The following is a 12,202-nucleotide window of genomic DNA, read 5'->3' on the forward strand; positions in this document are numbered from 1 at the left end:
TACGGATTAGGGCTGCACCTAAAGATGATTTTCATCCTTTATTGATCTGCTGATTATTTAATCGATCAATTGTTTTATTTATAAAATAGTAATAATGCCTGTTATATTTATCTAAAGCCCATGTTAATGTCTTTAAATAGCTTGTTTTGTCTAAAAATCAGTACAATACTCAAAAATCTCGAATTCATTAGCAGGTAAGATAAGTAAAGGCAAGAAATCCTCAAAGGTGGAATGTTTAAGAGATTTTTTTTATGTATGATGAGAAAAAAATAGCTGCAGATTAATTTCAGTTAATCAGTCGAATAATCAGTCAATCATTTCAGCTCTGCTACTAGTCAGTCATTTAGTGTGTCCCATTAAAGACCAGACCATGAAGTCAAAACTCATTTAAGTTTGGATTAGTTTGGCATTTTTCAATTTACAACTCAAATACACATATAAATAAATAAATAAATAAATAAATAAGTCCAGTTAAAGTAAGTTATACTGAGCCTGATACGGCTTATTCCTCTGGACATCCATTGTTGTCCAAAAACTTTGAAACAGCCATAAATAAGCAATGCTATTGCACTGGGTGACCTGTTCCTATAAGTATATGAATTCTGGGTGGTGTAGTTTACTGTCCGCATCTGAAAACAGTCCCAAGTAAATGCACTGTTTACTCCTGACCAGCATCTTTTGAGACATTGTTTAGCCTTCTTTTAAAATGAGAGTATATAGCCTATTGGTGACCCATTTTTAAAGATTAACTTTTTAGTAGGAATGAATGGGTTTGGAGCTGAAAGCCATTTATAGGGTAAGAAAGGCAGAGAGATTTGAGTCATCGACTAAGATACTGTTGCCTTTGACAAAACAGTAATATTAAGATCCAGACCTGAGCAATTATAGCTGCAATAACTCATGATTAGGTTTCCTCATATAGGAAAATATTTGGCAATAAACATTGCTAAGCAGAATGGTGTTTCCTCCAACAAATTTATTTTCTTTTTTAATATCAGGACACCTTAGAATGTGTGTTCACACTAATGACAACGTAGTGCAGAGACAAAAGATCCCCCTGTTTACATCATTATCCTGTAAAATGTACAATTTAAAAGGGAGCCCAGGAAGAGCAGTGGTTGCTAAGGTAACAACTAATGGTGTTCCAAATAAAAAACAGACAAAATCAGTGTTTTGTTTCTTGTTATCTTAACACATACTAGGTTTTTTCACTGGTGGAAGGTAGCTGGCAACATAGCATAAAGAATATGTATTGTTGCTATGGTTACCGTCATTTTTAGGGTGCCTTATGCACTGATGTAACCTGTTAAAAAGTTTGAACTGAACTTTGAGGAGTCCTTACATACAAGAGAAACAAGTCCAAAACAAGTATTTTACACTGCAATGGTACTGTAAAATTATAATTAATGTATTACAAAATAATGTTATACAGCTAGTGCCAAGTCAGCGCATCGCTCCTCCCATAAATTTATGATAAGTAATAATCTCCATAAAAATGAGCGATCTGCAGTGTATTCTGTGACTGAGAGGCATCTGCGTGGCGTGCACCCAGCAATGATGTACACCCTGCTGAGCACAGAATCTGTAAACACTGCAGCTCAATGCCACCCAAGAATTTATGTCTGTCGATGCTGCCTCCGGGCTGCAGCGACGACTGCTCATCTCTCAGTAACAGATGTGATGCTGCAGGGGGCAAAAGTTCCTGCGTCTCTAAAACTACCTGTGTGAAGTGTATTTATAACAAGAGACAAGAAGCTGTGCACATACAGTGAAATAATGAAGGAAAAATGATCACATGCAGATTGATTTATGGATATTTAGCCTACTTACACATCCTAGGCCATGGTGGAGTGACCCAATCTGAAAAGGGAAGAACAAGACGATGTCAGGATTATTTACACTATTGCTTCTGATGAAACTTTAATCTCTTGCACCTATAGCCTATTAAACTGGCCATGAAGATTCATGCACCTCTTTGTTTCTGAATACAGGGTGGTGGTCTTTCTCTGCTGTCAGACTCGAGGGAGTCTGTAATGATGTTGGAATGAAAGCAGATCCTCCCCTTGAAGCCCACTCTGAGCTACACTACTGGACCTGATTATTATGGAGCTGAATTGCAGTGTGGTTTTTATACCAAAGTGTTTCACTGAGAGTCCTCGCGGGCTTTTAATTCTGCAGCTAAATGGTGACGAGGGATCATTTTTCAATACATTAAATTATTACTGGCACAATGATCCATCCATCCCACCGGAAACCAACTGAAACTAAGTCCTCCATGCAAGACATGCCTCTCCCTGAGGCTGCAGAGGTTAATCACACTTTTAACCTTCACACATGATAGAGACATCAGTGCCTGCAGAGTAATGCAGAAATGCTGCTCTGGAGGGGGCTGGAGTACAGTCACAGCTAAATTAGATAATAGCTCTTGTTCAGCATTCATACACAGAAATAAACTGACTAATTATTTGTGAATCAACGGATTATTGCAATGTAATTCATGCCAGTTACTTAAATGCTTCTTCTTCTAAAACTAATAAGAACCATAATGTGCTAAGTTGGCAGAAAGCGCCCATTTGTCATCAGACTGCAGCACCGGGTGTCATCTTTCAAGGGCTTCTGGTGTGTTAAAATCAGCAGCGTGAAGGTCTAAGCCCAGGCATGTGTCCCCTTTCACACACACATCCCCAAAGGTACGAGGAACTTAGATTTTTTAATTTTCCCTGTTCCTTTTATGACCAAAAACATTTTTGGGGTCAGAAAATCAGGGAAAAAGTAGCATTTTTATTTATACGAAGTGATTCTTGGCAGATATATCTCTGTGAGTACTAATTAAAGAATAATCAGTATTCAAAGATGCCTCAGAAATTGATGTCCCATGTTGAAAATTACAATATTATTTAGTGAATTTAGTACAGCATATAATGAAGTGTACTCACTGGTTTCTTTCCCACAATGAGCTTCTCAACCTTCTGCACCTGTGAGACGTGGTCTTCGTTAGTCTTTAGCTCTCGCTTACGAATCCTCTCATAGATGCCCACCAGAGTCTCCCGAGGGATGTCTTCCCCATCATCCACACCTGGAGCACAGGGGAGAGCAGAGTTAATATACAATATACAGTTAAAGTCAAGGGGCCTCAACACAAAAAAATCGTAACTGCTTGTCCTATGTTTCTTTAAGATGCGTCGGATGAATCTCCTGTATAAATTTAGGACATTAAGTCCAAACTTCTCAATTTAAATATTGTTATTTATTTTTATTTAAGAGCAAATGGGGATTAATTAGATATAGAAATATGCATTTTTGAAACAAGTCAAAAAAGCTGAAATTCTATATAATTTACACTCCCATTTTACAGTCCCAGTGTAAGTTTTGGCTTTTCAGAAGGTTAGTGTTGAAGCTAACAAAACAGGGATTTATTCATCTCGCATTATAGCGTAGTGGGTATGGAATTAATCTGCAGATGCTCCTTTTTATGAATGTCAGTTTCTGAGTCACAAAAATGCCAAAATGTGGCCTAAAATAGACTGGGTAAGCCTTGGTTTTAGCCTAGCAGTTGTTGATAACTTGCACCTCCTACTGGCTGTTTAAGAGATCTTAGGAGTAAGCAGTTGGTATAAAACAGAATAATTAATCCAGTCATTTGTTTTACTACCTCTTAAATTCTTGATAAAGTCCTCCAGCTTCATCTTCCTCTCGGGCTTGACGTTGGGGCTGTACATGTCAGTGTTGAGGAGAATGATGGCGAACGCCAGGATGAAGATGGTGTCAGGGTTTCTGAACTGCCGCACCACTGTGGGGTTGCAGATGCAATAGCGCTGGCTAGAGGCATGAGACAGGAGAACAATATGAGCCATCTCAACTTACAACCAACCTCGGGTCACAGAACACACACAAACTCTTTATTGAGTCATGCACATTGTGTGGAAACATTTACAACACTTTCAGAGGAAAACAGAAGTCATGGTACACCTAGTTCTCCTTATGTACCAATAATTATCTACAGACAACACAGGTGGGAGGAACCCCAGCAATGACATTTCGAAATTCAATCAAGGTTTACAAAAAATGCTTCCAGTATTATGAGCACATTACTGTTTTTGTGACACTTTTTTGAGGGGGAATATGCAGTCAGGATGTGTTGTTTAATGGTGGATGCAGTTTATCCACTGATTCTGGGTCAGCAATCTTTCTCCATCAACTGGCAACAAACATATTGAATCATATAAATGTCGAAGTATGAACAGAGCAGCAGTGTTTTCTCTCCTGTCTTTCATAAAACACAATCATTTATGATTTTCCTCTGTTTTCTGTTACCGGTCTGTCTTCTACATGTTTGAATGTCTTGTGTCAGTGTGTGTGATCTAACCTGAAGGCTTCGATGAGCCGCTCCACCTTCTGAGCTTCACCCTGAACACGGATGTGGTTCTGAAATTTCCTGAGAGCCTCGTCCAGCTCCATGCCCTGGAAGTCCATTTCATCCACCACACAGCTGGGGACACAAGGGGACAGACGGAGACAGAAAAATAAGACACAAACATCATCGATTTGTTTATATTTTAAAAGGCTTTGTTGGCCAAGATTTTATCTTGGATGATAGCTCAGTATTTCTAAATGACAATGTTACAAGGGATTTCTGGTTGTATTTGTGCTGTGAGTCATTCTTAACACCTACAGGATCTTCGTGAGTTGGGTTTGCAGGAGTTTTTGTTCAATTGTTGGCACTTTTTCTCAGTTTCTTCAATCAAATTATCTGTAGCAATGGCTCAGATGTTTTGGTGGATAATGTCGTTTTTTTGTTGTGGTGCAAATAGATAACGATCCTGGACTTAAATATATTTACACACATTTTATTTTCACACATTTTAATGTTTCTTTTGCTCACTTTTATCTAATTCGTCTTAGGTTTAGGGAAGATTATACTTACTCCAAGACATCTCTGTTGAACTGTTTCTGTCGATTGCCGAGAAATTCTCCAATCATCTGCCTGCTCAGCCCCTTCCTCTGCAGCAGGAAGTGGGCCACACCGACCGGTGTGTCAGGGATGAACCCCCTCTCAGTCAGGTACTGGATGCCTTTTTCTGGCTTCCTGATAAATCCGACATTTAGGAGGAGGTAAATTTAAAAACCGTAGAGAAAAATCTGCTACTGCTTAATAGAACATACACACAGACAGATATGTGGAGGTAAGTAAGAGCAGTTTTCTTCATAATGATCTATTAACTGTTGATTGTCCCCATATTAAATTGAAGATAAACATCTGGACATAATCAAAACAGATTGAAAAAATAAAAAAAATGTCAAAATTTCTTAATTGTTACTACTACAAATGCAGTGTCACCTAAAATGACAGGTCACACTTCTGTAGTTGTGTTTTGTGCAATTTGTATTTAAGTATTTTTTTTTAAAGGGATCATTAGGATTTTTTGAAGTAGGCTTCAGTGAGAGTTTGGAGAAGCAGCAGGAGTACTGATGGAGGAAGCTGAGCAATGTAACTGACAGAACACAGGAGTTTCTGCTGCCTTCACCAAGTATTTTGTTTGTGTTATTGTGTGACTTCAGTGTTTTAGATTAGTCTCACAATAACAGTTTTCCAGGGTTTTGGAGTGAGCAATATTTAGCTTATATAACATGGAAGCAAATGGAGCACAATTTCAGCTACATCAGCCTATATTACACAGAATCACAAAGAAATGCTGTTGCGCTCAAAATACCTTTATATTTGATATTAATGCAGCTAATTACACACACAATAGACACACACAAACTGAGTGAATGACTTTCCAAGAGGCTTCTCTAATATCACATTCATTTGCTCGGCCCTTAACCACCTCAATAAGGTGGTCAAGCAGCTGCTCCATCAGAGCTGAGTACCTACTTGTTGAAGAGGTTCAGGCCGATGCGGTAGTGTCTCTTGCGAATCACATCGTTACTGAAGATGGGCGAGTCCCAGCTGTTGCGAGTCTCTTTGTGGTACGTCTGCTTGCTGAGCGTCTGCTCTCGTAGGCTGTCTCTCGAGGATGACTCGGAGCTGCAGTTGATGGTGTCGTTGGAGTTGGATGTGCTGTTGATGCTGTCGTTGTCCCCGTCAGAGAAGTCCGACTCTGACTTGCTCTGCCTGTTGGCTGAGCCGTTGATGGCTAAGTGGCTTTCCAGCTGGCGGTGACGGTGGCGCAGAGGCGCATCATCGTCACGGGAAGGAGCTCGTGGCGGGGGTCCATGGGAAATGTGTTTGGGGCTCGCCTGGGATGACGTTACGATGTGGCCGTGTGGTTCGTACACAGGTGGCCGTTTGACAGAGCTGCGTTCAGAGCGGTCGCTGAGCTCTGCAGAGCTGTCACTCGGAGGTTCTATGGTCAACAAAGGAAGATGGTCCATTCTGAGACGCTGCTCCTGGCACTCCAGAGAAGGAGTGCTGCGGCAGCTCGTGTCTGTGTCACGACCCTCATCTTTGGGGTCAATAGGCCAGTACTCCTGGGAGGAGTTGACTGACCGCAACCGCAAGTCTGATTCTGTGCTGGAGGGCTGGTCCCCTGACCTTGACAGAGCGATAGAGGGGGACATGTCCTCCTCATCGATGAAAAGAGTAACATCGCTATAAGATGCCATAGTTTCATCGTGCATGCGTCCAGCTGCCCTGCGGTGAGACTTCACCTGATAGGGCACCTCCCTCTCCACCTTAGGGCAGCCCATAGCCTCGGGGTCGGGACCCTCGTCCCCCTGAAGGCTGCGACAGTTCAGTGCATCATCTATTGACTCAGCCAGAGATTTGACCTGCCTGGAGAAGGCGTCCTCCAGCTCCGTGATGGCATCTGTCAGGTCACCCTGCGGGGCTGGGTGAGACACCATGTTGGCCTGCTGGTGGACCTCTATATCTCCACATTCAGACTGCACCATGGACAGCGGGGTGCCGTCCTCTGTCATGGACACCTGCCTCCCTTCAAAGTAGGAGCTGTGGACTTTCTCAGGGCCCTCAAACGAGAGCTGCATCCTCATGTTGGACAGAACAATGCGTCTGGACATACGGTTCTCAGACATAGAGCTCCTGAGACGTTCAAAGTTCTTGTTCATCTGATACTGGCGGAAGGCTGTCTGGATGGTTCGCGCCGCATGCCGAGTTATGAACCGTCCACCATATTTGCGCTCCAGCATCTCCACCTAGAGAGAAGATGGAGGAAATTGATTGTGAAAATGTGCCAGCCAGGGAACATTTAATGTCTCTCAGCTGTAGATGGTTTATAAATTCATTCTCCTGGTTGTCACTGATAGTTTAGTTGTCCCAGATGTCAGTGGTTCAGTCTAACACAATCAAACAAAAGCTTTTCCTGCTCTTTGTCAGTGAAGATTCTCAGGCTTTCAGGTCAAAGGATTTGCTGGGAGCTGTTGCAAGCAGCTCGAGTTTCATTTCACCTCTCATCCAAGAGGTTTCTTCAGTTCTGAAGAAGCCTCTCAGTCTTCAAGAAACTCAAGCTAATTCCAGTTGCTTAGGACAGCTCCTAGCTTTCCCTTCTGTATTTGTACCAGGAATAATCAGGAGGGTACAAGGGAGAAAAGTCTGCGAGATCCTACTCTGATCTTCCTCAGATCTTGTAGATCAAAACATCGTCTTTAAAGAGAATGTCCTAAAATATTTATTTGAAGCTTAATGGTGTGGAGACTTTCCTTCTTTGTACCCTCCAGTTACTTTTTTGTCTTGCACCTTAAGATTTTTGTCTGGTGTTCTCACACTTGGTCCCTCATACCAAGAATAATCTCACACAGAAGGATTTTCTGATACGTAAACCAAAAACAGGTCACTTTTTTTGTTACCATATGAGTATGTAAGAAACGTTGACCAAATCCAGTGCAAGCTTTTAATCCAGGCTTTACTTTAAAGTACCTGTTTGTCCTGGAGGTCGGCAGAGAGCTCATAGCTCTCAGAGAGCGAGCGGGACCGCTTGATGGCCTCCTCCTCGGCTTGCTTACGAAGGATGGACTGCGAGTGCTGGAGCTTGGGCCGACGGGGTCTCTGAGGCCCAGGCTGGACCCCGTGGCTGTAAAGTGGGCTGTCAAATCGGTCAGGGCTGATGGCGGAGCCGTGAGTCACCGGGCCCTGGCCGTAGCTGGCTCCACCATCCAGGGAAGGTCCGCTCTCATTGGGCCGCCCATCCCCTTCCACACTGCAAGAAGAGAGCAAAGGGATGGTTAGAGATTTCATCTGCTCGCTGTAAAGATTACGCAGCTGTTTTTATGATATTTGTTGTTAAATGTCAAAGCAAAAAGTAGCTTAACTTCACAGACTAAAAGCTAAGCTTTATATAAAAAAAAAGTCTAATCAGTAGTCTAGTCCAGAGGTTCCCAAACTTATTCATGTCAAGGACCACAACAATAGATTCACATGAGGCCACAGACCTTCAATTTCAGAGGATTTTGTCTTAAAAGGAAAAGCACTATGGTTTTCCAGACTGTGTTATTGATAAATGTAGTAAATTGAAACAATAAATTCCTCAGTGCATGCTTTTTTGTCCATCACAATTTTAATTTTCACTGAGAAGAAACCTACTGAAATCATGAAGATGTGACATTTGTTGGGGTCTGCACCAAACAAACATGTTTTCTTACACCTGGAGAACAAGATTTGTATTACAGTTGGACATACTGTGATTTCAGTAGTATTTTAATTAATTATGCAGCCCTACCAAAAACATATTTCTTTCCTTGTTGTACCAACTTCCAAGAAAATGTGATATAAGTTAAAATATTCTACTCCTCCTTTTTCTGGGGACCCCTTACAACCCACTCAAAGACCCCTGTTATCCCTGGACCCCAGTTTGAGAACCACTGGTAAAATATATGAACAAGTATGGCAGAAGTGAAGTGCAGAGTGTGTAAACGAGTTCAGCCATTTCTGGAATGTGCTGATTGTACAACTTTACGATATACAGTATAACACACATTTCATTCAACTGTAAGCTGGTTAATCCTGACACGTACCTTTGTAATTATTACACCTGCAAATATACAGAGTCTGCCAGAGATTTTGTCGTGCTACATTCAAAAAATACAAATGCCACATCGACACTCTCTAAATATTAAACACATTGAGTCATCTGTTGTCCTTGTGTTTAACTCCAATACAGATAAAGTGAAAGAAAACAATAGGTTACTCACTCACTCTTACTTTCTGCCGTACTACAAGAGGACTGTTTATTGCGAAAAGAGCGTCTGTTTTCTATGAACTGCCAACTCTTCCTCCATATCTTGTCCACCATTCTTTCAGTGAAGTGAGGTCCAGAGTACACAGGCTCCTGCAGCAAACTAAACTTTATGCCACCTTAAGAGCCAATCAGTGACAAACAGGAGTTTCATCATGTTTGCCGGAGTGACGACACACTGTTCCAATACACGTTTCAAAGTCCAGTTTAGAGTTGAATGACAGAGCAAATACAACTTCAGAGTGGTTCTTTAGAAAGAGCTAAGATGTGGGTGAATGTTGTGCCCACCTGCTAAATAGCTGACAGTTACACTAACTAACATTTCTTCTCCTCCATGGTACAGTGAGTTCACTGTTCACTGGCAGCCTATAATGTGTTTGAACTGTGACTCGACACACCCATACAGTGTACACAATCCACTTCCTTCATTAGACAGCAAGCAACAACCAATGCTGAGTGAAAAAGTGGAACTGAAATGTTCAAACAGACTGTATATTTGTTCACCTTTTCTGCATTACATTCTTGAAGTTTTTTTTTCAAGAGATTTTTATTTTTTAGAAGACATGCATTTAGGAGACTTATTTTGATGAACTTGCTAGAAAGCGACTCAGACACAACAACGCCTCCAGTAACGCAGGTGGTGGCAGTGCGCAGACTCAAATGCAATGGTTGCATTCAGCAACAAAATAAAGAAGAAGAAGAAGAAGAAGCAAGTAGCCTATGTACAGTTGATAACCATGCTGTGAAACAAAAGGGAAAAGGAGGAGGAGAAATTAAGATATTTCTACCACATGTTGATGCAGAAAATGCAGTTTGGTGCATATTAACCAGAATGCAGGAAATTAAGTATTTGACACCCCCCACTTCCCCCACCCCAATGTGGAAACAAAACCTGCACCCTTAAATTACTTAAAGCCTAGTAGATATTTTAGGCTCAGGCACACTGGTCAGTCTGCTACAATGCATACTTGTCATTTTGTACACTTGGATCTAATTCACAACCTACAGCTCGTCCCTTTCTGTCTGCTGACTCTTGTCTAAGAGAAAGTGCAATGTAATATAAATATTAATCCAAAGCTTACTGTCAGCGATACAACTCAAACAACTGAGCCACTTAATTTGCACCTCTGCAAGGGTTTCAGACCCTTCAGTTTGCTAGAGCGATAGAAATTCTTATGGGAATCACCTCTCTTCTAAAGAAGGCACTTCTCTTTTTCAACCATTTGAACATGAAAAATTAAAACATGTCGGCCTGCTGTGGCTGCTAAACTTCCACCAAGTATATTTAGTCTGTTTCAAAGAGCTAAGATGGTATTTGGATAGTAGCACAAGTGTTCACTTCCTCCAAATGCTGCAGCTGAGTCAATTCTAGTGCCGCTCTCCCTTCTGTCAGAGTGGAGATGACCCAGTCAGGGTCAGCCAAGGCCACCGTGACACAGGAGAACTTCATGGTGAGTAAAAGCTAACCGACTCCCTCATGGCATTAGGCACACACAACGTTGAAGTGCGGACCAGCACACAGTAACGGAGAAGGCCCTCACACGGTGGTACCAACATGAAACCTTGCACGACACAGTGAAAATCAGATTTCATTGCATAACTGCCACTGAGACGAATCTCCCCAACCATCTGTCGTGGCAAACTGTGACGCTGCGTCCCTGGAGTTAAAAGTCACACTCCGCGTGCTGTCACAGCTTCAGAATACAGCCGGTGGTAATTATTGGTTTCATAATTTCTACATTGATTAGACCGCAATATCCCAACAACAACTGATTTTCATGGATTCATGTTCCCCTGGATGAGCTGTAATAGCCTTGGTGATCTCTGGACTTCTCGTCTAACGCCATCATCAAGTTAATTAGTCCAACACTTTGCTATATGACCAAAAGCCTGCAAAACAAACAACTTTCCCATCAGCCTCAGGTGTACTTTGTCACCGACTTTTGGCTGCTCCCATTAGGGGGTCACAACAGGGGATCATCTGCTTGCAAGCAGACCAGACCCCGCCCGATGTGGATCTGCATATTTAATTTGGCATAGGCCTTTTTTTTTTTAAACACCTGATGCCCTTCCTGATACAACCCTCCCCATGTATCCAGTCTTGGGACCAGCATTTTGGGAATGCACTGGGCCGTGCATCCTCAGTGGTTGTGGAACTGGGCTACAGTGTCTTGCTCAAGGACACTTACTGACTAATGTAATTTCAGCGAAAATCAAGTCTCTCCTATAAGATTAACATATCATTATGTCTACTCTTATTGTGATGGCCCTTTTGCTGATGCAGACACAAAAATACAATGCTTTTAAAACAGCCACATCCAGAACAAATCTGATCCATTTCACAAATTAAGAAACATGCAAGTAAATGTAATCTGTGTCCACTGGGATCATATGAAAATAAGAGCATGGTCCAACTGTACAGCAATTAAAGCCAACTGAAAGAATATAAATAGTGTGCTCAATTTCACACTGTTGAACAAAGGAGCCTAAATTAGCGCATATGCTTTACAGACTGTTGTTTCAATGCAATAATATATTAACTGAATTAATTTATTCAAAAATAAGAGCCCATTACTGTGGCTATAAAATCCTAAAGATTATGAAAATGATAAATCTGTGGTGTTGAGGGAATGTGACTTTGAACTTTCCTGACCATTTTTACTGCAATTTCTGTATCATTTTATATTGTCTTGATGCTTTACTGAAAATGTATACACACGTTCAAACTTTACAAATGAGATATTAATCCATTATGGCTGAGTTAAGAGGCCATCTCGTTGTTCCCATTTCTTCTCATCAGTAAAAGAAATTAGGACATTCTGACCTAAATGAGACAAAATAAGTGCAAAATAAGGCTCTCGTTTTTTCCTGTCATCAGCAAAACAACAGAAAGAAAGAAAGAAAGAAAGAAAGAAAGAAAGAAAGAAAGAAAGAAAGAAAGAAAGAATAACAATATACAATGTGACTGCACACTAAAAACATAAGATGCAGACCTCATGGATACAGGTCAC

General features: G+C 41.3%; 1 protein-coding gene across 6 annotated transcripts in view; it reads right to left on the minus strand.

The window, feature by feature from the left end:
* The window catches only part of iqsec1a (IQ motif and Sec7 domain ArfGEF 1a), a 141,944-nt gene that overhangs the window by 11,875 nt on the left and 117,867 nt on the right, over positions 1-12,202 (minus strand). For 5 of the 6 annotated variants that reach the window (XM_084720733.1, XM_084720727.1, XM_084720729.1 and 2 more), the window contains 7 exons: positions 7,877-8,156; positions 5,876-7,155; positions 4,925-5,086; positions 4,367-4,489; positions 3,653-3,819; positions 2,937-3,076; positions 1,831-1,860 (listed from right to left, as the gene is read on the minus strand). In XM_084720733.1, the coding sequence (XP_084576859.1) occupies positions 1,831-1,860; positions 2,937-3,076; positions 3,653-3,819; positions 4,367-4,489; positions 4,925-5,086; positions 5,876-7,155; positions 7,877-8,156 (2,182 nt within the window). Of the gene's footprint in view, positions 1-1,830; positions 1,861-2,936; positions 3,077-3,652; positions 3,820-4,366; positions 4,490-4,924; positions 5,087-5,875; positions 7,156-7,876; positions 8,157-9,147; positions 9,522-12,202 lie in introns of those variants that run through there. The other variant, XM_084720728.1, reaches the window with a different exon arrangement.

This window comes from Lutjanus erythropterus, chromosome 6, assembly GCF_056507025.1.
Source record: "Lutjanus erythropterus isolate fLutEry1 chromosome 6, fLutEry1.hap2, whole genome shotgun sequence".
NCBI classification, from domain to species: Eukaryota; Metazoa; Chordata; class Actinopteri; order Lutjaniformes; family Lutjanidae; genus Lutjanus; species Lutjanus erythropterus.